The 26,451-nt window shown below is 45.1% G+C and overlaps 2 protein-coding genes across 3 annotated transcripts; both read right to left on the bottom strand.

Moving 5' to 3' along the window:
* Window positions 1-1,511: 1,511 nt before the first annotated feature.
* Window positions 1,512-5,403, bottom strand: LOC148453621 (ciliary microtubule-associated protein 2-like). Of its 2 annotated transcripts, none has more exons than XM_088461895.1 (4): window positions 5,338-5,403; window positions 3,543-3,671; window positions 3,049-3,170; window positions 1,512-1,794 (listed from the first exon to the last, which is right to left on the bottom strand). In XM_088461895.1, exons 1-4 carry the CDS (start codon window positions 5,386-5,388, stop codon window positions 1,704-1,706), a joined length of 393 nt encoding a protein of 130 aa, XP_088318021.1. In that variant the 5' UTR covers window positions 5,389-5,403; the 3' UTR covers window positions 1,512-1,703. The 2 variants fall into 2 exon arrangements, 1 of the variants encoding a protein (XP_088318021.1); XR_015874884.1 differs by having other exon boundaries at window positions 1,513-1,794; window positions 5,252-5,378.
* Window positions 5,404-11,948: 6,545 nt separating this feature from the next.
* On the bottom strand, window positions 11,949-15,683 carry LOC148453620 (ciliary microtubule-associated protein 2-like). Its single transcript, XM_088461911.1, has 5 exons — window positions 15,602-15,683; window positions 14,943-15,106; window positions 14,045-14,180; window positions 13,831-13,978; window positions 11,949-11,965 (listed from the first exon to the last, which is right to left on the bottom strand). The coding sequence occupies exons 2-5, from the start codon at window positions 14,993-14,995 to the stop codon at window positions 11,949-11,951; spliced, it is 354 nt and encodes a 117-aa protein (XP_088318037.1). The 5' UTR covers window positions 14,996-15,106; window positions 15,602-15,683.
* Between the last annotated feature and the right edge of the window lie 10,768 nt (window positions 15,684-26,451).

Here is a 26,451-nt window from a genome sequence, read left to right as displayed (position 1 = left end):
AGTTGGGCTTAGCAACCACTCAGCTTCTACCTATCATTTTATAGAATATACTAGATAAATGCTACCTCGGAGCTGATTGGTTGCTATGGGCAACTTCACTTGTCCACTCTTTTTAGAGCAGGGGTTGGCAAAAAAGCGGCCCTCCAGCTGTTGTTAAACTACAAATCCCAGCATGCATTGTAACAGTTTTAGTAGGGCATGCTGGCATTTGTAGTTCTACAACAGCTGGGGGGCCGCTTATTGCCCACCCCTACTTTAGAGGGTCTGATTCATTTCCCTCTAACAGTCATAAGTCCTCCTTTTTAATTAATTGTATATCAATTTATGTGGTATGAATATTTGCATTTCCTTACAGTGCATAATTGCAGGCTATACAAAGTTGGATGGAAGCGTAAATACAGCTAATTCAGACAATTCTTTTACCCCAAGTATAGGCTGGTGCACGTGTGAGCTGATGTTGATAAGTAATAAGCTACGCATATGGATAGTGGGCAGGGCAGAGCACAGATGCGTACAGCTCTGCTTCCAGGCGAACATACGCATCCTTTTCCATGCACGTAAAGAGGGAGCATCTGCGGTAGAGTTGCGTTCAACTCTGAATTGACCCTGTAGTTTGTGTAGGAGAACTATCTCCTCTATAGACCATGGGGTACATTTAATAAGTGGTGGGTTTGGTTCTGGTTCTGGCTGCGATTGTGGTGGAAAATGAAGGGAAACAACAGATCTGGTATTCTGCCTTTTACAGATACATTTTTCACATAAAAAAACACTCACATTTACAACAATAAAATATAGCCCTGCATAAAATCTTTGTTCTCTCCAACCATAGTAGTGCACATCTTCCTACCAGAGAGCAGGGTTATGTCCTGCACCACTAGGAGATTCCTCAGATTCGTTTCCTTTGTCATCCACATAAGTACAAGTAGTGAGATCTGCTTCTACTGTGCTGTCATTCATTTATACTTCAAGTTGGAGGCACTCATGTATATAAAGTGTGGTTTTAAAATTGGATCCTTCTAGTGTGTTAAAGCATAATACTGTGAGTTCTATTCGCTGAAAAACTTACTATGGCTTTCCTTTGTTTACCTCTTTTTCTTGTTTGTTGGGCTTTTAGTATATTATTATTTAATATATCATTAAAATTTGTATTGCAGTATATAATTAGTGGGTTACTTATGTACACCAGCATAGTATAACTTCCTTTCTCATTTCATTGAACATGATCATGTTGTAGTTATTAGCGGTAGCACCCTATGAGTTGAATATAAATCTGTTATAGTGTCAATGGTGAAGTTATTTAATCGGAGGGGGATATCATTGCCAACAATTATTATTGAAAGATAACAGCAGTGACTACTCCCTCATAGGACTCTAATTCATTTACCCATCCATGCTGAATCCCTCAATTACACTGAAGGACAGTGTTATGAATTGAGCTGTTGGAAAACCTGGGAGTGCTTCATAAAATAACAAGAGGTAATAACTATTGAATATCTCCTGGAACATATAAGAAACAGACCACTATATATAACAATTATCCTGATGAAAATGAGTAACGTGTGCAATTAATAGCAATAGACAGATTTTTGCATTAAGATGTTAATGATTAATTCCCACAGTTCCTCTTAACACATAAAACATTAGATTATCCATCATTTCAAGTTCTCAGCCAAAATGATGTCCGGTAAGCCTCATCCTCTCTCTCATGTAGTAGTAGATTGTAGTAGAGGACCATTAGCCGGTGCTACTAATGGCTGAACAGGCAAAGTACTGTGTGATCTCTGGATCCGTTCCCTAGAACAACAAACAGTGGAATTAGAAAATATAATGGCCGTCAGAATGAGAATTCAAGTCCATCTTCTTGTAGGGCACAACTTACATGTTAAGAGGATGTATAAACAATACACTACTGAGGGGGACATTTCTGAGACTGATGCACAGATAACAGAACACAAAAGTTGCTGTAACTCAGCAACCAATCAGTTTTTCTAGTACAGTTTGAATAAATTAAAGGCAGCATCTAGAGCTCTTTAGCCTCAGTGAGCCCACTGGTTGCTAATCACATGTTAGTATATATTATACTAAGGATGTGGTTCCCAAACTGGGTTCTGTGGTACCTGGGGTGCAAATAAATTACTTGGGCCACCATATTTGTAGGCTGGGCCATGTGCTACCTGTTAGCCTTAGAACGTCAGAGTGCAGCCAATTACACAGGCTGCACTACTTGTGTGTGGCTGTGCTGTACAGCCCCATCTGTCTTCTCATTTCTCCTCCCTCCTTCTCTGTGCAGCAAAGTGAGAAGAGGTTAATGAGCACCAAATATTTGCTGCCAATACAACAAGGGTGAATGAGCGCTCTGCACAGATTCCTGTCCTGATGGGAGAATTCATTGTTGTCTCTTCTTCACCAGTCCAGCCCTGACTTTGGTCCACCCACCCAAGTTTGTCACATCCTCTGTGTGCATCTCTGCTCCCTCTCTGTGTCCCTATCTGTCCCTCTCTATCTCCAAAATGTAATATGTACCTGTTTCTCTGTCAATCCTTTGTGGGTATATCTCCCATTGTCCCTCATCCCAGCTATTCCCCCTATGTTTTTTTGGGGGGAGATTCATTTAAGTATGAAGTTCCAACTGTGCACACAGCAGGTTATTACTGATGAAAAGTCTAGCTTACTCTTGCTTGCACCTCTATGGGGTGCAAGAAAAAACGTGTTAGGAATTCCCGTCATAGGACCCACATTGTATTAGTGCACAAGGTTCCAACAGAACCTCGAAGCTAATGGAGGAGTCTATTTACTAAGCTTTAGATGGAGATAAAGTGGACAAAGCTAAAGTACCAATCAACCAGCTCCTAGCTGTCATTTTTCAAACACAGCAGTTAGGAGCTGATTGGAATGCACTTGATCTTAGTAAATAGCTCCCCCCTGGCCTAGGGATGCTGTGAAAAAAATGCTGAGGACCTAAGGGGACCATGTACCAAACAAAGTTTGGGAACCACTGTACTAGGGTATGTTAACCATTGAATGCAAAAGAACCAAATTGTAACTCACTTGAAAGCTTTTTCTTTTTCCCGATCAGAGAAAGAGCGTGCGGTTTTTGAGAGAAATGCAGATCGGTAAGTTTTGCCACTTGTGGGTTTGTTGATATCGTATCGACCAACGCCGACTGGGTTCTGCAATGTGACAAGTACAGTAGATTAACTGAATGTGAGAAACAAGGGGACTGGATAATCCGGAGGTTCTAATACTCTGTCTAAGACATAAGCTTTCAATTTGAAGACAGTACTAATTCAGGGTCCATATTCATAAACGTGGCGAACAGAAGGAAAATGCTAAAAGTATTTGAAACTATTTTTATACTATAAAGCAAAAAAATAAAAAGCTTGCTGTAAATGTGAGTGCGAAATACCCATAGATCTCAGGGAGTTACTGTGTAAGTTTGTGCAGAGCAACCCAAAATCTTAGGAAGAGCTAACTTAGGCCGAGTCAGCACCAGTAATGCAGAAATAAAAAGAACATCTATATTCTATGCACAATAAACTTACATTACTTCCAAAGAGGACTCTGCATGACTTTCTGTCAAATCGCTTAGCAGAGGTCAGGAAGGGAACCGAGGACTGCCTCACAGAAGCGAACACTGATTTTACATCATAGGAACCAGGACCTGGGGAATGCTATCATGAAAAACAATAGATCAAGATGCAGTGACACACAGTATATTAGTATAACACAGGCATAACAGGCCGCACAGACACTTCCTGTAAGAACTCTTGCTGCGCGTACATAAACATTGCAGATGTTATTGCCTAGGTGTCATTAGTATTGATACTGGAAGCTAGTCACTAGGAGGACTGTCACAGATCACCCCACTAACCATGTGCACTTTATTGCTCCCTCTAGGGACTGATTCTGAGCCAGACAAAGTGGCGTACGTGTTTGCGCTCTTCTGTCACAGTCTCACCTGTGACTTTATGCTAATTCTACAATAAGCACTTGGTGTACAGCCGTGCGCAGGAATGTGCAAGGACTGAGACAGCCACTTTGTGCATCTGTAGGTGCTACATTACTGCTTGGTGCGTCACTGCTAGGTGCAGATTCTCCGTCAGAGTGTGGCCTCCAATGCACGCAATTAAGCATCTGATTCCAAAACCCCTCCTGCGACACACCCGCAAAACTCCCATAACACACCCATAAGATGCATCTTCCTGTGTCAGAAGAGCCACCTCCCAGTTACCGTTCAGGAATGCCCAATACATTTCTGATTCCATGCAAAGGTATCATTGGGTCCTGCGACTTTGTACCCACATACTGTGGGACGCTCAAGCTGAAATTTAAACGCATGCAAAGTTGAAAAAACATTGACCAATGCGAGAATATCGGCATTGGAACATACTCATAATAGGGCTCAATGGGTACATTTACTCAAGTGAGTTTTTAGAAGTGGAGATGTTGCCCATAGCAACCAATCGGATTCTAACTATTAGATTCTAGTTAAATGTTAAGTAGAATCTGATTGGTTGCTATGGGCAACATATCCACCTCTAAAAATTCTCACTTTATTAAATATATCCCCTAGTGTCTTCATTTACCTTTATGTAGCATATGTGGTGTAGCACTTGCATGAAAGTACGTGATCACCAGCCAGCATCAGTGGGCTACTATAATTATATATGAGACGCAAGAGTGGGATGGCCAAGTATAAGCTTCCCCAATATATCATTTCTGCACGATTCATGCTGCCCAATAGACACCAGCACAGCAGTTCCAATGCCTTATTTAGCCCCTCAGTTCCTTCCATCTTTAACATACTGTATGTGCAGTCCTTTTAAATAACCAGCTCTGGAAAGCTGTGTTCTATATGTACAGTACATACATTTTGTATTAAGGAATGTATCAAATTCAGGATTCTGTTGGAGACTTGGATGGACCTTAACAGCAACTCAAACATTTGGGATTCATTTAGATCCATGGGATTCAGCCAACTAAACCCAAATTCTGAGCTTACAGGAATGTTAGTGCACAAAACACTTGTTACAGCCAGGAGTCAAAATACTATTTTATCATGCTAAGTCTTAATATGCAATTAAGTAATGGAAACATATTATATGGCCCATCCATAGTTGTGTACATTTGCATAAAGGGTGCATTTGTATACATTCACACCCATCCAAGTTTCCATGGTAATACAGGCTAGATTTTGAAGCAGACATCCTGCAAATGGTTTGTACTGGATAATCAAATCCTGAATACTGACAAGTGGCCGGGGACAGTGGGCAAGCGAGCTGTAGAATATCCTGTCCGTTGGAGTTTTTGGAAAGCGATGAATTGTTCCAAACTTGCCATGTTTCTTTTTTTGATCATTTTCAAGATCTTCAATGAATGACTTTGCATCAAAGTATCCTAGCTCTGTCTGATAACATTCCTAGGGATATAATGAAACAGACATAAATACACACACAGAATAACCACCATATTCTGGCCACTTGTTTTTGCCTTTTTGGGAGAATGTAGGTGGGTTGAGTCTAGCACGTGATGTTCTGAAGCTATATCATGTGCACTGTGAATATATTTCATACACTTCTATTAGCACATTCAGTCATATTTTTAACCTCCATCTGTATTGAATCAGGAATACTAGAAGCAGAATTTAGGGTTGGCCATCGACCATTGATGATTGGCAACCATCAATGGTCTGATGTCGATCATAACTAGTTTTACCGTCAATCGGAGGCCACCAATGGTGAACATCAATGGCAAAATCCAAATGGCTAATGCCGGCTGTGTTCAGCGCATGCGCAGAGTTAAACCATTGATGGCTCAATCATTGATGGTTTCTTACTGATGGTTTGAAACCATTAGCCATGGATAACAGAGCCGTTGTTGGTCGACCCTAGTAGAATTTTGTGCACATGATTGGCGTAGCAGCACTGATAGCAGAAAGGCCGAGTTTTGCATAAAAAAAAAATCCTGTGGATATTCATGTCCCTGATGTCCACTCAAAGCACTAATCTTATAGGTAGGCATGGTATGTAAAACAGTATCTATGCTTATAAAGTAAATGCAAAAAAGATGAGGCAGTTTGTGTCCAGTTCTCCAAAGAACAGGAAACCCAATGTAAGGGCCGATGCAGATTTGAACGTAACTTTGTTTTGCAATTGGCTTCTGAGTGTTTTTGTGCTGTGTATGCTCCATAGCCGAGTCCTATGCAACTCAGTCGCATGACCGCTTCGCAGGCCTATCAACAGAATTGCGTGCTATGCAGAGTAGTGTGTACACAGCGATATGGCTGTTATCAGACTGGTGCATTCATAACAATGGTGTCTATGAAAGCGAGCAAATGCATAGGGACAGTGGGCTGAACAGATGGGACAGCACAGTTGGTATAGTGGTTAGCATTGCAGACTCACAGTTCCAAGATCAGGAGTTCAGTTCCTGACCAAGGCCTTCGGCTCTCCCAGTTTCCTCCCAGACTCCAAAAAACATAGCGTAGATTTACTGACTTCTGATAAAAAAGGACCCTAGTGTGTATGTATGTTCATGGGATACGGACCATAGATTGTAAGAACCATTGGGGCAGTGAAGGACTGAATTGTTCTTTGTAAAGCGTAGCATTATATATTCTAAATGTAAATAAATAAATGCGTACAGCTCTGCAAACAGGTGATCAACCACATTAGTTTCCTGTGCGCACAGTAGCGTATAACTGCATCCAACTTACATTCAACCCCTCATCGGCCCCATAGTGTGAAACTTGTGAGATTATTATATATATAAATAATATAAAATAAGAGATATGGTAAGAACTTACCTTTGATATCTCTATTTCTGCAAGGTCCATAGGGTTCCACAGGGATACCTTGGGTTATAGTCATGGCTTGGCCATCGGGCACCACACAGTTAACTTTGTGCTCCCAGTATGCACTGGGTCCCCCTCCCCCAGGCCAAGGCACCTCAATTCAGTAATAAGCCAAGGCCATAGGAGGAGAGAAAAAGAGAGAAGGAAGTCTGGAATACACAAGAATCACATTCTCACAACAGGGAGACGGAAAATCGGTGACCAGAACCAGACCCATATGAAGCACAGGGCGACAGGGTGGGCTCCTTGTGGAACCCTATGGACCTTGCAGAAATAGTGATAACAAAGGTAAGTTCTTACCATCTCTCTTATTTTCTGCAGCAGGCTCCATAGGGTATCCACAGGGATACCTTGGGAGTTCCCAAAGCAGTATCCTCAACGGTGGGGGCGCTCCTGTGCAGAAAGGAGCTGCCCATGATGGACCCACAGACCTCATAGAATGAGCAGTAACAGAGGGCGGAACAGGAATGCCCTCATGACTGTAAGCCTCAGAAATCGCCATGCGAATCCACCTGGCCAACGCTTGCTTGTTGGCCGGCCAACCCTTCTTATGGAAACCATAGAGGACGAACAAAGTGTCCGACTTCCTAAGGGAACTGGTATGGTAAAACCGTAGAGCTCGTACCACAAGGTCTTGTGAGTTAAAGGCCGGCACTACAATTTCCCCATTAATGTGGAAACTATAGACCACCTTAGGCAGGAACCCAAGGCAAGTCCGAAGCACTGCCCTGCTGCTGTGAAAAACCAGAAAGAGCCCCCAAATCTGACACCCTCCTGGCGGAAGCAATAGCCAGGAGAAACACAGTCTTAGCTGTGAGCCATTTGAGATCCACTGAGCCCAGTAGTTCAAATGGAGGTCAATTCCCAAGGAGCCACAGTAGGCACAAAGGGAGGCTGTATGCGAAGAGCACCCTGCATAAAAGGTGCGAACATCCGAGAGTGGAGCAATCCTCCACTGAAACCACACAGACAGTGCGGAAACATGTACTTTCAATGAGGCTAGACGAAGACCCTTATCTAATCCTGCCTGGAGAAAAGCCAGAACCCTGGATATCCGAAATACCTGGGAATCGTACCCCCTGGGGCGACACCATTCAAAGAAGGTATGCCATACCCTGTGGTAAATCCTGGCAGAAGCAGGTTTCCGAAGCATGGATGTCTCAAGACCCACGCCGTCAAAGACAGACGACTCAAATCCGTGTAAACACAAGGACCCTGAGACAACAGGTCCGGACGTTGAGGAAACAGCAACAGAGCGTCTATGGAGAGACTCTGAAGATCTGAGTACCAGTGACGTCCGACCACACTGGAGCCACCAGCAGGATCATGCCTCCCTCTTGCTTGAACTTCTTCAATACCCGAGGAAGAAGGGAGAAAGGAAGAAACAGGTACGCAAACTGGAAGGTCCACCGAACCGACAGAGCGTCTACCAGGAGAGCCTCTGCGTCTCTTGTTCTGGACCCGTACACTCTTAGCTTGCATTTGTATCTGGAGGCCATGAGATCTATCTCTGGAAAACCCCATTTGTCCACCAGGAGTTGGAAGACCTCCTGGTGAAGTGACCACTTCCCTGGATGTACATCGTGTCGACTGAGGAAGTCCGCTTCAGAGTTGAGTACTCCTGGAATGAACACTGCCGTATGGAATCTCATGCATGAACACCACACATTATGCACAGTTAAGCTGCTAACATGACGCTCAGTAGCGAATGCACAATATCCTGCATGCGAACGCTGTTTATTAGCTGCATGCGTGCACATCTGCCCCAAATCAGATAAACCTAACTAGCGTCTTTACATCAAACCCCACATACTCACACATTACATATTCACATACAAGGTTCCAAAAGCTTTAAGGTATAAGATTCAAGTATGCACATTTACTATAATTGCTATGAAATAAAGATTATTTTGTAACTAAGGTTTTATATGTGATAAGTAAGCCATGTTTGGTATTGTACTGATGCATACTCTCTCAACAGTATTCCGGTAACATCGATGTAGAGATCGCAACAGGCATTCTCAACTTATGGACCGCAGAGACTTCAAGCAACAAAATGAACATTATATGACCAACCATTAGGATTTGCATGAGGTGGGAAACCAGAGACCACCAGTTGTTAGAGGCTGGACTGTGTATATTTGAACCAACCTGTTAAATGCCTTGTAACATATGCCCTCTCCTTTAGGACCAATGGTATTAGCAACAAACTTCTCTATTGTGTTGTCTATTTCTGGAGGGTATAAATATGTGTGCTCTGACCCTGGGTTTCGAGTCTTCGTGCTGAATGCTGATTGATGAGGGGTTTCTTGCTGATGCCTACATCTGGTCCAGAGCGCTGCGTATGTATAACTGTACTTGGGTCTGTATAATTCCTTTGCGCTAAATTTGTACTTATAACTAGCGTGTAACTGACTGTACTTTTGCTTGAATAATATTTTGTGCTTTGGAACCACAGGTTCTAGGTCTGGAGTCTTTATTTACTGTATAACTGCGTACGCAAAATAGCGTCGTCCTTAGAGGTTTATAGGCAGGATATCAGAAGGTATAGGCAGGGGTGTATAGAGGTTCAAAGGCAGAATCCTTAATCCGACCATGTGATCCATCCCATCTGAAGAGGATCAGCCTCTGTAGAGGTCTTGAACGAAACTGGGCATATTCCACCATGTCGAATGTCGACACCATGGAAATCAGTAATCTCAATGCCAAGTGAATGAACACCTGGCGACCCTGGAGACAGGAACGTAACCTGGTATGTAGGGCTGAGATCTTCTCCTCTGTAAAGAAGATTCTCTGCTGCTGAGAGTCCAACAGTGCTCCCAGATGCATCATCCTCTGAGATGGCATCAGTGAGGACTTTTTCCAATCGATCAGCCGTGAGTATGCAACACCGATATTGTCAGTTGCAGATGATTGCGAAGTACCTCCGGAGACCCTGCTAGGAAAAGCAGGTTGTCCATGAAAGGTAACAGGCGAACCCCCTGTAACCGCAGGCGAGCCACCATGACCGCCATTACCTTGGTGAACACCTGCGGAGACGCGGAAAGAACAAACGGCAGCGGTTGAAACTGGTAATGGTGATCCAATACAGCAAATCTGAGAAACCTCTGAGGAGCCGTAGCAATGGGGATATGCAGGTAGGCATCCTGAATATTCAGGGACACCATGAAATCCCCAGGTTCCATAGCTAATATAATGGAACGTCGAGTCTCCATACTGAACCGAGGGACCCTCAGAGACTTGTTGAGAGCCTTGAAGTTGAGAATAGGACGGACAGAACCGTTCGGTTTTGGTACCAAAAAGAGATTGGAATAAGAACCCATCCCCCTGAGGGACGGGGGGACTGGAACTATGACCCCGTCTTGGAGCATAGAACTTACCACTTTCTGGATTTCCAGAGCCTTTGTGGAATGAAGGCCTACCTCCGGAGTGTAGGAAACAAAACTGATGGGGAGGCCTTCTGTTGAAGGAGAGGGCGTACCCGTGAGAAACCACTTCTCTGACCCAGGTGTCTGTGATAATCATCCACCAGTGCTGGGCAAACCAAAGAAGTCGGCCTCCCACCCTGGGGTTCCCCAAGGGGAGGCCCAACTCATGCTGAGAGTTTGCCCTAGGCTTGGTGACAAGGCGTCTAGCACTCCAAGGTCGCTTCTTGGACTAGGGTGTCTTCCTGGTGGCTCCTGATGGCCTGGGAAAAGACTGCACCTTCTGCTTACCTTGAGGACGATCGTCTTTTCAGCCTAAGTAGCAGTCCTAGACGGAGCCTGAGGCGATGGCAGACATGCAGACTTTGCAGCTGCCAATGTACTTACAATTTTATCCAGGTCTGGGCCGAAGAGGACCAGACCATTAAACGGCAAGCCTTCCAGGCCCTTCTTTGAATGCAGACGTGGAATCTAAGAACGTAACCACCACGATCGGCAAGCCGAAACTGCTGCTGCTGAAATCCTGGAAGTAAGCAGGCTAACATCCAACGCTGCTTCGCTAATATAAGTAGCAGAATCACGGATACTACCAGCACCGTCTGCTCCTCAGAAGCATCAGAGGAGAATGACGATTAAAAAGCATCAGCCCATTTTTCCATGGCCCAAGCCACCCAACAGACCGCCATGAGCAGTCTGGCGGATCCCCCGGCCAAAGAGTAAATGGATGTTAAGTAAATCTCTACCTTGCGGTCCGAAACGTCCTTAAATGAGGACATAGACGGCATGGGTAAGATTGCACTCTTAATCAGGCGTGTCACATGGGAATCCACCTGAGGAGGGGTGTCCCACTTAGTGAAGTAATCCTCTGCAAAGGGATAAGAATATGAGTCTCTTTTGGGGCTGAAACATTCTGCCTGGGAATTTCCACGCTTCCTCCATATGGTCCACCAGCTGACCAGAGAGGAAAAACTGACGCCTTACCTTTTAAAGTATGCGTAAGACGATGCAGTCTCAGGGAGACAGTCATCCTCCATAACCCTGCGGAAAGCTTTAATTAGCCCGGATACATAAATCCTGCACTTATACTCAACCGCTTAAGTGGGTCGTTCAGAGTCAGATTCCGGGAGCTCCCCTTCATCTGACATCATCATCGTCATAATGTGGTAACAGTGGCGCTACTAATGGTCTCTCAGCAGGCCGTAGAGCGGGCACCTGCAAAACGTCCGTTAAGTTCTGTACTGTGGCGGACCGAGGGCCTGATTCAGAGACGGATGCTCTGAAAGAGCGCTCGCTCTGATTCAGGGCGGTTTTCTTTTTGTGCGGCCTCCAGGCAACTCGCATAGCTGTGGGTGACCACCCACAGCTATTGCGACCGGCCAGGCCATCGCGACCATCGGGGCTTGTGGTAGGGTCTTGTGGACGCAAGCCTCAGAGAGCTTCCGGCTCTAATAGAGCCGGAAGCTCTCCCACTGACATCACTGGTGATGTCAGTGGGGCCACCCACAAACGGCAGGCGTTCGCTTGGGAACGCCTCAGTTTGTGAAGCCACCCCCCCGCCACGCCTCCAAAATGGTGCGAGCTGTCGATCAAAATTGATAGCCGCCCCGTTTTGGTGCAAGACCCGGAGCAATGGAGCGCCCGTCGCTAGCCGGGTCTCACGCGTGCGCACGTCAGAGCCGGCGCTTGCCTGCACGAACAGCGCTATCATCAACCACTCAGATGCTAAGTCTGAAGTGGGAATAGCGCTACCTGACCAAACATTAAGCTGTAGGAGAGGTAGGATGGTGGGGGACCCAGGCTCCACATTCCTACTCAGCGTTGCTGTGCATCCAAGATGGCCACCGTGCGTTCTGTAGGCGGAGCCGTGGGGAAGGATCCCAAGCACCAGCGCGCCAAGCCTCAGTAGAAAGGCAGCTGGTGCAGTGAGAGAGGGGTCTTTCCCATAGTCTAAAACCGGAAAAGCACCCTCTCTGGCAGGCCATTAACCCTCAGGATGCTGGAGCGCTTCCTTAATGCTCCAGCCCCATATCCCTGGTGGTCTAGTGGTAGCGCAGGATGAGTACCTGGCTCCACTAACTGCACCCCTCAGGTAGCCCCCAGCCCTGAGGACACTGGACTGTGCCACAGTGGGCTCCGTCCGCAGACGCCCCCTGTGCTTACCTTGTTGCTCCCTGTGCACCTGACCACAGTCCTGCTAGCTGGGACCCCCAGAAAAGCCTGCCGAGTTCCCTGGTTCAGTACCGGTGGCTCAGCGCCAGCAGGGGTGTAGGTGGGGGTAGTGGGGGCTTCCGCTGGACTGTCCCCACTAGCCGCACTTGCAGTCTTCTTAACTTCGGGGCTGTTTTTGCCAGCAGCCCCCATGCAGTGACCAGACTATGGCCGGGTACCAACTGAAACTGAGGTGCCTTGGCCTGGGGGCGGGGTTATAGGAGGGGGGCCCAGTGCATGCTGGGAGCACAAAGTTAACTGTGTGGTGCCCGATGGCCAAGCCAGGACTATAACCCAAGGTAACCCTGTGGATACCCTATGGAGCCTGCTGCATAAATATATTTTAAATAAACAAATTCAAATGTTGTTTTCTGTATTAGTTCCCTAATCGTAAACAATTATAGACATTCCACCCATAACTGCACCAAGTGGGACAATAATAACACCAATTTGACCTACAATGTTACAAGTTTCTCCAGATAAAGTTGGCCAAATCTGGCAATTTCCACATACAATTTATTCATTTACCACCCCTGCAGTGTCTTTGATCAAGAGGTCATAAAATCTTGTGGGTGGCTGTATTTTATTGTACTGTATTGTATTGTATAGGGTGCAGTTATTCAACCTCACCTCCTGATGGTCAGATCTGCCTTATTCAGAGATGTACGCAAACCCAATGGTGTGAGATCTGTGCATGTGCAGATCTCGTTCTGAGAGATCGCTAGCAGTGCCCCCTAAGCCACAACATGAATGACAAGCTGCGGCAGTTTGGGGACTGGGTGGTCTTGAAAACAGATGTGTCGGCCCCATTTTTGAGGCACGCCGTGGCCAGTGTCTGCGTCTTGCAACACAGGGTTACTCAGATGGCAGATGTTCCCACAGAGTGAGCCGATGCTGCACCCCTCGGATCTGCAATGCATACAGTAGGCGTCATTTTAAACTAGACGCCACCTGTGGCATAAGCATATTATTGCACAGCCGCTGCATGCAGAGTCGCAGTCTGTGCATTATCACCCATCTCTGATCAGGCCCAGAGTCTTCTGGATTTCCAAGTTGGCCACAGAACAGAGAAGATTGCTTTTTCTTATTTTTTTAAACAAGGGAATATTGTGATCATTACATGGTAGCCATAAATCACAAACAATACTTAAAGAGAAGTATACCATTTATATAATAATTGAAAATAAAAAAGTACAGGCATATACTATTGTATACCTCCTGTACCGTTCGTCATATACTGGTTCCCTAATTTCTTATATTCAGTTTTATACATGTACATACTATATGTGGTCAGCATCTTCCATTCAATGACCTCTAATGGAAGCGTTCCACTTTGTAGCATACTTACAGGTGTAGCAAAGTGTCCGTACAGGATGTGCTGTGATCTTGGCCCGGTGAATAGGTCATAAGGTCCTCTTTTACCCACAACGTGCTTCAAGGTTTCATCTATGGAGCATTTTAGGTTGTAGGTTCCTGGTCCCGGCACACATTCCTGAAATATGAGCAGTGCATTAGGAAAGCAATGACACACGGCCCCTCTCATCCCATAATCACTTACATTGCTGCTTGCTGAGCCACATTTAGTCGTTTCGCTGTCCATTATACCCTTGGAGCTGGCAGACTCTGAAGCCCTCTCTTCTATGAGTGTGTGGATTCCCTGCTTTGCCGTAAGTTCCAGGTCCTGGGGTACAATTCTGTGTGGAGGACAGAAACAGGAATCATGAACAAAATAGATCACATAGCAAACATTCATCTGCATGTGACATCATTCACACACTGCCAGGAAGGGGGTACAGAACTGATTCAGGTGTCTATTTATTAAGATGAGAAAAGTCCTTTCTCTGGTGTTTTCACCAAAGGGCTTTTCTGTGCTTTTATTACATTATTAACAGATTAGCACCAGTGAAATCAGTTTGTGAGGCTTACCCCCGCCCCTATAAATCTCTATGGAGATGGCAGCTTACTGTAATTTATTCAGATTGCGTTACACTGTACCCGACAACGGGGACATGCAAAAATGGAAATACTTTGCTTCGCCAGCATCGGGTCAAGCTACCGTGTAAAACAGAGGGGGCGCTGCCAGGGCATGCTTATATTACTGTGACCGTTCGCCGGCAGCACTAGGCTGGGAATTGGTTAATCGGTCCCATAAATGCACAGTGTGTACCTAGAACTAGCCTACAGTTTGGCTGACCCACAATGTGTAGAGGATCATTGTGCATATTCCTAGAACTCCTCTATCACTGTTTAACATGCTCTACCTTTAATTCGTCCTTGAATCGCACATCTTTAGTGTTACACAGTCCTCGCACGCTGGCAGGTTTCTTTTCCATTAGCTCCAGAAATGACTTTATGTTGTATCGACCCGGCCCCATGTTTTGCTTCTAAAGTAATCAAGCATACAAACGTTTCAGAAAATTGATTCATGTTTCCCAGAGTGTAAATTACAGCTTCACCTCACCAGCAAACGGTTCCTCTCCCATGTTTCCTTGTACAGGACATGTGGCATCACAGTCAGCCGTTCTGTTTCTTCTGCTCTTTTCCATCCAGGCGTAGATGCAACTCGCTCCAGAACGAAAGGATTATAGGGATTATAGGTTCCAGGCCCTAAACGTCTTGCCTGGATTAAATCACAGTCTTTTTACAGATACAATTTATGTCCAACATTCACATTCTTACTTAAAAATAAGAAAAAACGTGAAAAATGTTTTCTTTCTCAAGAAAAACATATAGAGAAAACCAGTCTTACCCTATAAAATACAGCCCTGCAATCAACAGAGGCTTAGGTAGATGAGGGACAGAGGGGGTAAGTGGTGTCCTGTGACCTCTAAAAGGACATTATTGTTATTCGGATGTAGCCTTGAACTGTACATCTTTCATAAACTTTCTTGAATCTAAAATCAACTTCATCAACTAGATCTTATTTAATAACATGGTGCAATGAGCATGAACTGTTTCAATCCACAGCAACCAACCAGATATCACTTTACAGGACTCTAGAGACACAAATTAATTTATGTAGTTGCCATTGGCTACTGCATGTTCCCCTCCTAATATTTTATGAAATATGTTCTTTAGAGTTTCTTAGCCAGTGGTGTATCATATATGTACTCACTGTCTCTGAAGTTGCCCTCTTGCAGTAAGGTACTTGTGTGTAGGAACCAGGTTTCTTAAATTCAGGATAAACCGCAGATACATCAAATCTATGGGATAAGATAGAAAATCTAAATGTAACTATTTATGTAAAAAAATGTATTTGTTGTTCACTCATTGGTTCGTGGCTAAAAAGTGTGTAAACATTAAAGAACAGTGGGGCCTGATTCACTACGGATAACTATTGCAATCGCGGCTGCGATTACGCACACAGGTGTGCTGAAACAATATGCTAATGAATGCTATCGCAATGCCGTCGCACAGCCAACATAAAGACGCCCACTACCGCTATGTCACATCCGTAATACCTTGCAGTGCTGTGTATACATCGGGAACATCGAGTAACATCGGCCCCTCACGCACAATTACAGCAGGTATGACCTTACTCATAAATTGCTCGTTGCACGCAGTGAGTACTCAAGCTGTGTATGCCGTCGCAGTGGACAATTTATGCACGTCCATGCAACGGCGTTCAAACGGACAGGCATGCCAACGTTTCTCCAGCCACTCCTCCATCACCACCCCCAAACACCCTCCTGTCCTTCAGTCTGTGATGGCTTTGTATCGATCGCAATGCTAACTCACGTACGCGCACTGCAATGCATACGAAGTACGTACCATCGGCCGATTTGCGATCCGTAATGAATCAGGCCCAGTGATCGCAAACCATGACTGATTCTACATAAGTAACTAATTGCTTCCTGACCATATGATAGAGGTTCCCAAACTCCGCCATACAGTCCATGTTTTAAGGATATCCATGCTTGAGCACAGGTGATCTACCGTATATACTCGAGTATAAGCCGAGTTTTTCAGCACAAAAAATGTGCTGAAAAAGTACCCCCTCGGCTTATACCCGAGTCAAGTGTAGCGCTGACCGGACGGAGTTCGGTCAGCGCTACACACTGCCAAACACACAGCCGCCGGAGCCGGCTGCTGCGTGTTTGGTGTAATCAGCAGCGGCTGAGAGTCTGTCAGACTCTCAGCGGCTGCTGCTGCTCCCACTGCGGGAGCCATCTTCCGGCTCCCGCAGTGGGTGATGGGAGACAAGTCGTCATGACGACGTCTCTCCCATGAAAGCGGCCGGAGGAGCGGACAGCGGCGGGACCAGGAGCGGGATTTTCAGGTAAGTGTTTTTTTTTTTTATTCTTGTTAAGTCTCTCTCTACTGCGGGGGGGGGGGGGGGGCGGACTGTATAAATCACCGGGACTCTTGGAAATGGTTGCACCAGTTGTTTAGCAGATTAGAACTTAGATGCTGATTAAGTACCGCCGTGTGTAAAGTGGAATCCAGTTCCGACTTATATATTAAAGTAGGGTCATATGTTAATTTTTCATATACTGCAGTGTCCAAAAGTTGATTATCTAATTCCTGTTTGTACTGGAGAATATTTTGAATATTCAGGATTGAGGATGTTCATGGACACCATTGTTAATACACCGCTATTTAAGGTAAGCTTCCTTATTTGTCACACTTTTGCACCCTGATGACAAGACCGCCCAGGTCTTGAAACGTTGGCGAATAAAGTCACTTTTCTTCATTTATAAAGACCGTGGAGTGCCGCCTGTAGCTGTTTTCTGACAGACATCGCATTTTTACATACATACACATATATATATATATATATACACACTGTACAAAAAAAATAGGCAGCACTCGGAGACTGGATAAGACTCGTGAAACCCTCAGCCGAGGGACTTTTAATCAATCATAGGTCGACGTTTCGGGGTCTTGCACCCCTTCCTCAGGACAGCAGAATAACACAATTCAAACAAACAGACATATTTATATCATAACTACTCACCACTAAACAGGCGCCATGCACACCTGAGCTCCGTCCAGCAGCCGCACTTCCGGTCGCGGCAAGTCCGCAAAAACCGGAAGTGACAATTAGATATCAGGTCTAAAAAATTTGAGAGGAGAGGGTATCCGGTGGAAGAATTGATTAAGGCTAGACAAAAAGCATTGTCTGAGTAGGGAAGAGTTATTGAGAATTGATCCTAAGGACAAAAAGCTAAATCAGCTACCATGGGTCCATGAATACGATGTTAAGAGCAAATATACCAACAAAAGAGCTAAGAAGTTATGGCCCATTATTACATCTGATCCAGAGCTAAAGTGTTTGCACAATACTAAACTATTACCTAGCTATACCAGAGGGAGAAATATCAAAGATCTGGTGGTTAAAACTGATGTGACAAATTTTTTAAAACCTATGCCTAAGCCCAATTTCTTGACACGTAAAGATGGATGTTTTAAGTGCCTAGGGTGCACGACGTGTTCATATCTTGAGACCGGGGATACCATACTCCATCCATACTCGGGGAAAAGATATAAAATTAAGTGGCCTTTGACATGTACCTCTAGATTCATCATCTATGTTATTATATGCCCATGTGGCCTATATTACATAGGCAAAACTGAATGCCAATTTAAAATCAGAATGGCTCAACATAGATCGGCAATTAGAACAGCTATCTCCACTAATGGTAGTGAACAACCGGTAGCACGCCACTTTGCGCATAACAAACACAGTATAGCGACCCTCAGATATAAGATTATTGACCATGTACCCTTGTCACTAAGGGGTGGTGATAGAGGAAGGAAACTCCTGCAATTGGAGACACAGTGGATCTGTAGATTGGATACTCTTTTTCCTCGAGGGTTAAATGACTCTTTGGGTCTTATTAATTTCTTATAAATTTGTGTAATTTTGGATGGCTTTATATGCCAATGTTGTGGATCTTCTATGACATGAATATGTTCATTAAGGATTGTATATGCATTTAAATTTGGTAGTAGTGGTGTTTTTTTGCCCACTAGATGGCTCCATTTCTCCATTATGTAGTATTGATTTTTTACTTGTCATATTGATGACAATAAGAGGCAATGTCATTAGTGGCAAAATGTTTTTTATAGTGTTACTAATGCATTTTTTATCTTTAGTTATATGTCCACGTTAGAATATGTGTATTTTATTTGAGTATTTATATGTATGTGTATTCACTTTACACTTTTTGTAAGTATCACTTTTTATACACAACAAAGTTTGTATAATCCTTTCTGTGCATGATATTTGTACGCAGATCTTATGTTTTTTACACAGTGTACATGTGCTGAGATATATACACTTTATGGATCTATTGCATTATGATAATGACTAAGTTTGTTCACGATCGCACTGTGTATGTTATTGCAGGTTGCCATGGCGCTGGGTCCCGCCCGGGTGACGTCACTTCCGGTTTTTGCGGACTTGCCGCGACCGGAAGTGCGGCTGCTGGACGGAGCTCAGGTGTGCATGGCGCCTGTTTAGTGGTGAGTAGTTATGATATAAATATGTCTGTTTGTTTGTATTGTGTTATTCTGCTGTCCTGAGGAAGGGGTGCAAGACTCCGAAAGGTCGACCTATGATTGATTAAAAGTCCCTCGGCTGAGGGTTTCACGAGTCTTATCCAGTCTCCGAGTGCTGCCTATTTTTTTGTACAGTGTGTATTGGGGGTGCTGTCCTCCTAATAAGGAAGGCACCGGAGCAAGGTGTGGGCTGTTTGTCCAAGTTACACTGCGTGAAGGAGTGCCGGAGTTGTTGCTTATATATATCTATACACACACACACACACACGTATAATACGAGGGCAAATAGCACCCTGCCCTCCAGGAGGGCAAAAAGCGCCCTGCCCTCACAGCCTGCGGGTGCCGTCTTCACCCGCGGGACGCAGTGTCCCGCAGGGGGAGAAATGTGCGGTGACCCAGTCACCGCCGGAGAATAGACGCCGGGTAGCATCTATTCTCCCTCTCTGCAGCGCTTGGGGGCTGCCCGGCGTGTCCGTAAGTGCCGGGCACGCCCCCAAGTATGACGAAAAGGGGACGCGTCTTATACACACACACCCTTTTTGGGCGCGCGCACAACGTTGCCCTCTCTAGCTCCGGCACCCTGCCTGCCGCCGGAGCTAGAGTGAACACTAGGACACTAATATATATATATATATATATATATATATATATATATATATATATATATATATACACACCCACACAGGACACTATAGAATTATATATATTTCTGCTGGTGCATACCTGGTGCTGCAGTACTGTACAATAATATTGGGCAGTTTGCTGCTGGGCGCTGGCAGCCTGGCTCAGTGCTGCATTACATCTGCTGCCTGGTCTGAAGTCTGAGGCTGACGGCGCAGGGGCTAGAGACAGAGCAAAGGCTCCGTCAGCCATTTTTTTTTTTTAACTCCATCAAGCATCCAGCTGCCTGATCGCATGGAGGGGGATCAGATATTGAAGGGCGGGCTGAGTGTGAACTGACCTGGCGTCCCGGCAGCCCAATCCACCCCCATCCACCCCCGGAATCAGTCCAGGAGGGGCGCATACATAGCACCAGGACTCAGGGAACATTGAAGACTGGAGGCGGAGCAGCAGACTGGGCCGGCCAATGACATCGCCGGCACAGGACCCAGGCAGCTGCCGCAGCCTCTAGCATTGTGAGCCATATTCAAGTAGAGGTGTAGTTTTCACCTGTCCGACTGTTCGCTTCATTCGCCTGTTTCAGAGGCGAATTTATTCCATGCTCGTCCCCGCTTTTCGCCTAATTCAATTGCAAGACAGGCGAAAACGGAAATAGGCGACTGCGGAACAGGCGAAAAATACTGAAAGAATTGGGGAAATGAGTCTGTACCCCAGAAAAAGATATATTAACCTAGGGAATCAATATAAATGTGTACTAATAGCCCTAATAAGACTATTTTGGGTACTTAAGTTGTGTAAATTGCTTGCTATTAGCGTCTTTGTAAAAGTGGTGAAGAATGGCATAAAGCTGTATTTTTTGGTGAAATTAAGTAAACCAGTCAAATTTGGGGTGCTTGAAAAGGGTGCTAGCATGTTTTTATGTCTCTAAAGTGAACTTTTAAAAAACGTGAAAAATCCACCTGCTGCATGCACCTGCAATCCCAAAAACCCCTGACCCATACTTGGGGACCCCCAAGAAGTCTATTTCGATACTTTTAATGTTTATCCCCCCACTTTTTAAATTCTCACCCCAAAACTGACATGTCTTTTTTGGGGTGTTCTTAGGTTTTTGTTTCTGTTTTTTTTGCAGATTTGTCCTTTGGTGGGCTGTCCCAAGGGGTCAGAGTTTTTTCACCACGTTTACACCCCAAAATAAAGATTTTGCATTTCTTTTCACCAGCTATTGATTGGAGAATCATTTTTGGAGAATTGTTTCCACTTAGGCGAAATTGTCCTGGAATTGAATTTGGCGAATTTTTTTTTAGGCAAATTTTCACAAAAAAACAGGTGAATATGGCTTTTCGCCTCTAATTGAATTCCCCTCTATGTGTGTCTGTTTAGTTTGTCTTCTCCGCGGTTGGGTGGGAGGGAGCGGGTGTAATGGGCGCCGCCACTGGGATTCACCGGGTCTCAGCCTGCAATAGTGGCTTCTAAGAGAGGGAAGGCAATGCCCTCTCTCCAAGACAGCCTCAGCGGGCCGCCCATCAGGTCCCGACGCTCTTAGGCAGCTGCCTAAAGCTGCCTAATGGAAGCGCCGGCCCTGGAAGTGTCAGCTTATAAAACCTGCCACTACGTAAATAAAGCCCCTATAGTGCGAAGTTAGAGTTCAGCTGGAGACTATGGTGTATCCCTTCATGAGTGTTGGTGCAGTATTATATACATCAATTACCAGACCATATTTCAGTTTTTCGGTTATTCCAAAAAAATATATTTTTTAAAATGCTTTTTGTGCCCTGTTGTATGACACCTGACAGGAAGATCTCAACAGAAGGACAGCACTAGAGCATTTCATGGTAAAAAAATATTTTTCTAAGTTGGTTTAATTTCACTTTATTTTTCTATAAACATTTAGTTCTAATTTTAAGTTGCATAACATATCTGCAACTGCACGTTTAAATGTATTAACATGGGTGGGAGCTTTCATACTGCTAATCCTGCCACTAGCTAAAATACACTATAGGATTTGACGGCAGATAGGAACCACTTGGCCCATCTAGTCTGCCCATTTTATTTTGGTAAAAGAACCGTATATGATGCTTTAGAAACATAGGCCCTCATTCAGAGCCGCTCGTTAGCGGCTGTACGCTCGTTCCGAGCGATGTTTGCACATCTGCGCATGCGTACGCGTTTTAGTACGCATGCGCGAACCAGTCAGTGCGGCCGAAAATCCTTTGTACGCTATATAGCGAGTGCCTGCTATTTTGAGTGACAGAATGAGGCGTATGTGGGTGGTAACAGGGGAAGGTGCTTGAAAATGGGGAGTGGAGATCCGAACGCAGGCGTGCTTAAAGGTCAAAGCGGGCGTTTTATGGGTGTGTATATTTAAAACAGCAGCGTCATTGACCACGTCACTGGGTTATTTTATAGCCAGAACTGCACGCAAATTTGTGGTAGCAAACACCAACCACAAGAATAGCGAGCAGTTCATACGCTGGTCGATGTACTCGATTAATCTAATAAATAGCGGACATGACGTAGGATGCGTGCGGCCAGGGGGCGTTTTTAACAAATAAACGAGCGTATGTTTTGCACGCTCGTTCAGACTTAGAGGTGTGGACAGACAGCAATGTGCGTACGGATCATTTGAATAGCCACCCCTTGTTTTTAAACGAACGACCGCAAATAGCGAACGGCTCTGAATGAGGGCCATAGACTCTAGGGAAATAGTGCACATTTATCAACAACATAAAAAATTATATTTCCATTTAAAATTCGATTCGCTGTTTACCAAACATGAAACTGGCATTTCACCTAAAAATTTTCAAAGTGTCTTTTCAAGGTCATCAAGGCAAATTTACATCATTATTGGTAGAGTTCAGTATAAATGGACTTTGTCATTGTGTAATGTCAAAATGCCAAACTATTGGAACAGTGTGGAGGGTCAAAGAGCCTGATTCATTACGGATTGCACAGCGAAAATATGCTAATGTTTGCAATCTCAGTGCCATCGCAGCCTAAAATAAGGATGACCACTTCTCCTTACTCACATCCATAATACTTTGCAAATCTGCATAATCATCGGTAGCAACGAGTACCATCAGACCCTCACGCACACTTGCACAAGGTCAGAATTTGCTAACCTCATCGCACGCAGTGAGATCCCAAGCTGCATATGCCATCGAAGTGGCATTTATGCACGCCACTGTAATGGCGTTCAAATGCACTGGCATGTCTGAGTTTTGCCGACCACCCCCCCAATCACCACTCCCAAACACTCACTCTGTTATAGGCCTGTGTAGTCACTGCGATCGCAGTCCGATCGCAGTGACATTTGCGCACTGCAATGCAAACGCAACAATCGGCCGGCTTCGTGCATAATCGCAGTTGCGATCAGTAACGAATCAGGCCCAAAGTGCAAATAGGGGTGTGTTTACTTAATACAGAGTATTATCCTTTATTTCTTGCGCTGCTTATACATGAATGACTTACACCAATATTGTACCGTGTAAACCTTTTTTTTATCAGGAGACATCTGGGCATTATAGAACAGTTCTCTACTTGAAAGCAACTTCTATTACTATAATTGATGCTGCTATTATTCTGGTGCCATTTCAATTATAATCTATGTGATTCCCACTGTTGTCACATTCTCATTATTGCATATATTTTGCCACATTTTGGACTCAATTACTAAACATTATTTGTCCATATTATCTATTGTAGGCATTATTATTCTTTATAAATGATTGTCTATCTCCCCTTTAAAATACCTTGGGCTCATTTCAGCCATCTACTTAACGCAGGGGTGTATCTAGGGGTCCGAGCACCCCTGGCAAAGTAAAGGACCTGCGCCCCCCCTCCCGCTCCCCTCCTTTTTATAGGAATAATTATACTTTCTAATTATAACTTAAATATTTGCAAATAAAAACAAAATTAATCAGTTTTAAAAGAACTAAAAAACTCTTTATGAAGCTATCTGGGGCTGCTATGAATAACAGGCACACAGGAAATTAACTACTGCACAAACTTCTTACCCCGTTACCCTCCTGCTCATCCCCCTTACTACACTATGGGTGGTATTCAATTGTTATAGTACTCCCAATCTCCCGTCTAAAGTGACAGGAGATCGCAGGGCGCTTTTCAATTGTTGCAGTTTTTCGCGCTGATCGCGCCCAAAGTGTTCAGGTTTAGCCGTGTAAAGCAGCTTCCCCCGACCAAAGTGCTGGGCGCGACCGCGAAAAGTGATGTTTGGGTGCCCAAACAGGTCACTTTTCGCACATTTCAGCTCGCAACCCGCTGGGGCTGCGAGGGGCGTAACAATTGAATACCGCCCTATAAGGACAAAGCTATCAGGGGCTACCCACTCCACTTACTTGGGTTGCAGATTGCTGGCAGGTCTCTGGTGGGCTGGAAGACTGCTGGGCCCTGTCACTGGTAAGCGGGCTGCTGGGCTCCCTGGCTGGTGCTGGCTGCTGGGCTCCCTGGCTGGCAGGTTGCTTGTCTAACCAGATGCAGCATGCAGACTCAGCATAGGGAAGTAGAATCCATGTGCAGGTGGAACGCATAATTCCTTTCTACTTCCCTTCCTGTGTACACACAGCACAAGTCCACTCACCACTATACAGGCAATCATTTGTCCAGTAGCCTGTCATTTAAAGTTTGTCCCACCCCCACCATTGGACCTTATCCAATCAGCGTGGGGTGTAGTGGACGGGTGACAGAGAGGACAGAGACAGAGACAACTTCAAGTACTGTATGTAATTTATGTGTTTAACACTTTGCTGCCAGCCAATTTTATGCGTTGGGGAGGAGGATTTGTGCTATAGAAGCTGCTGCCTGTGACTAAGAGCAGACGCTGCCTCTTGCCTGTCTGCTCTAAATCAGTGATCCCCGCAGCAACAGTACACACACGATACACAGAGCAGTCAGGGAGGAGGGAGGACGGGCTTAGGCTGCTCAGCTCCAGGACAGCGTGTCCTGTCATGCTGCAGCTACATTGTTTCACATACATGATAGAAGAACTAACCAGCCAGCTGCTGTGTGTGTGTGATAGCGCTGGATGTAGATACGCCCCTGACTTAACGATACATTAAAGAAAGTTAGGCTGTAACATTATAGACCTTCTCATACACCAAGGTGTGCTGTTATGTCTCTGTTTGCTTTAGTTTCCCACTGTCCCAAAAGCATTATATTCCCGCAGCCTGTGCGTCCTGGGCTGGACATTTGTACCTGGCCTCCTGGCTGCCGAAGGGAGCTCCACTAAACTTCTTCTTCTCCGCCATACCTGCGCCTGGTCACCATAACAACGGAGACGCCTGTCTCCTTCCCTGCTACTACCGCATCACGTGATGACACTCACTAGCCAATCAGAGCACTGGCACAGTGGTGTGACGTCAGATGCCATGCAGCGTCCTGTGTGTGTTAGCGCCTGTCTCCTCATAACCTGCAGATGATGTCTCCTCCTGCCCTGGCTAGTGGCTACCTGTCAGTGCATTTTACTGTGATTGCTCTACAGAGAATATGAACTGCTTTATGTACCTTCCCACAAATACTGAGCCGGCCCTAGGCATACTAAGCAAATGCCTAGGGCGACTGAAACGCCTTGGGGCGGGGAGGCATTCCAGGGCTCTGATGCTGCCCCCACACCCTTCGCGACGCTGCCTCACCCCCTCCCCTCCCGTTGCAGCTCCGATCGGGCACTACAGTACGGTAGTCAGCCAGTCAGGTGACTGACTGTGAGCCAGGTCAGAAGAATGAGCGTCTGCATAGAAGCTCATTCTGGCTATTGGCTGCAGTAGGAGAGAAGATGGCCGCGGAGGGTATGCTGCGCGTGCCCAGTCACGGCCACTCTTCCCATGTGCCTTTGCGGAGCAGAGCCATGTGTGACCTCACGGCTCTGCTCCCAGACTAACCGCCGGCGCTCCACCCGCATTGCCCAGCGCCCAGCCCTTGCCCAGCAGCATTACCTGCATCAAAAAGTAAGTGTAACCTGCGTAGGCAGGCAATGTTGGCAGAGAGGGGGGCTGAGCTGTCATATATATATATATATATATATATATATCCCCCCAAAAAACAACAATGTCATAGATATGTGTGTGTGTGTATTTATATCTATCTATATATAGAAAGATATACATACACACACACAAACATATCTATGATATCTTTGTTTTTTTGGGGATATATATAGATATATATCTATAGATATTTATAATATATATATATGTTGACAATGGATCAGCGGCACTCAGGAGTCTTTAAAAGTTAGTGAAGAAAAGGTGTCTTTATTTCGACGTTTCGGGGGTTAAGTGACCCCGTCTTTAGGAACCTGTGTGTGTTCCTGAAGACGGGGTCACTTGACCCCGAAACGTCGAAATAAAGACACCTTTTCTTCACTAACTTTTAAAGACTCCTGAGTGCCGCTGATCCATTGTCGACTTCATTGAGGGGAGTGATCTCTACCCTCTGAGGGCACCTGGAGCAAGGTATATACCCTGACTAGGGTTTGCAGAGTGCCGGGCCATTTGCATATTATATATATATATCTATATATATATATAATGTATCTCAAATAGATATATATATATATATATATATATATAGATAGAGATCTCTCTCTCATCTATCTCAAATGAAGTAATTGCAGCACTCTGTGGACTTCAAGGAAATAACCACGGCACAAGGCATAGGGCCGTATTCAATCACCCGATTTTTCGGCGATATTATCGCCATCATGTAAAAATGGAGAAAACTTTCCTTCATTTTTAAAAAGGTGGAAAATGGGCAAAATCCCTATTTTTGTGTAAAAATGTGGGGATTTCTTACAGAGCCCTTTGGACAGCCCCCCCAATGATACTTTGG

Source organism: Taudactylus pleione, unplaced genomic scaffold, assembly GCF_031769625.1.
Source record: "Taudactylus pleione unplaced genomic scaffold, aTauple2 ptg001123l, whole genome shotgun sequence".
Lineage (NCBI taxonomy): Eukaryota > Metazoa > Chordata > Amphibia > Anura > Myobatrachidae > Taudactylus > Taudactylus pleione.
Note: the sequence above shows the minus strand (reverse complement) of the source record. Positions and strands in the feature narration are given on the sequence as shown.

Bases quoted from the DNA above. Each gene is read 5' to 3' on its own strand.
- LOC148453621 (XM_088461895.1), bottom strand. From the start codon at position 5,388: ATGCAAAGTCATTCATTGAAGATCTTGAAAATGATCAAAAAAAGAAAC. The intron at 3,672-5,337 runs GCAAGTTTGGAA...TTTTCATGATAG, and splicing joins TGATCAAAAAAAGAAACATG to CATTCCCCAGGTCCTGGTTC. The intron at 3,171-3,542 runs GTAAGTTTATTG...GTCACATTGCAG, and splicing joins GAGTCCTCTTTGGAAGTAAT to AACCCAGTCGGCGTTGGTCG.
- LOC148453620 (XM_088461911.1), bottom strand. From the start codon at position 14,995: ATGCCACATGTCCTGTACAAGGAAACATGGGAGAGGAACCGTTTGCTG. The intron at 14,181-14,942 runs GTGAAGCTGTAA...TCCTCCACACAG, and splicing joins AGGAACCGTTTGCTGGTGAG to AATTGTACCCCAGGACCTGG. The intron at 13,979-14,044 runs GTAAGTGATTAT...CTCATATTTCAG, and splicing joins GTGGCTCAGCAAGCAGCAAT to GAATGTGTGCCGGGACCAGG.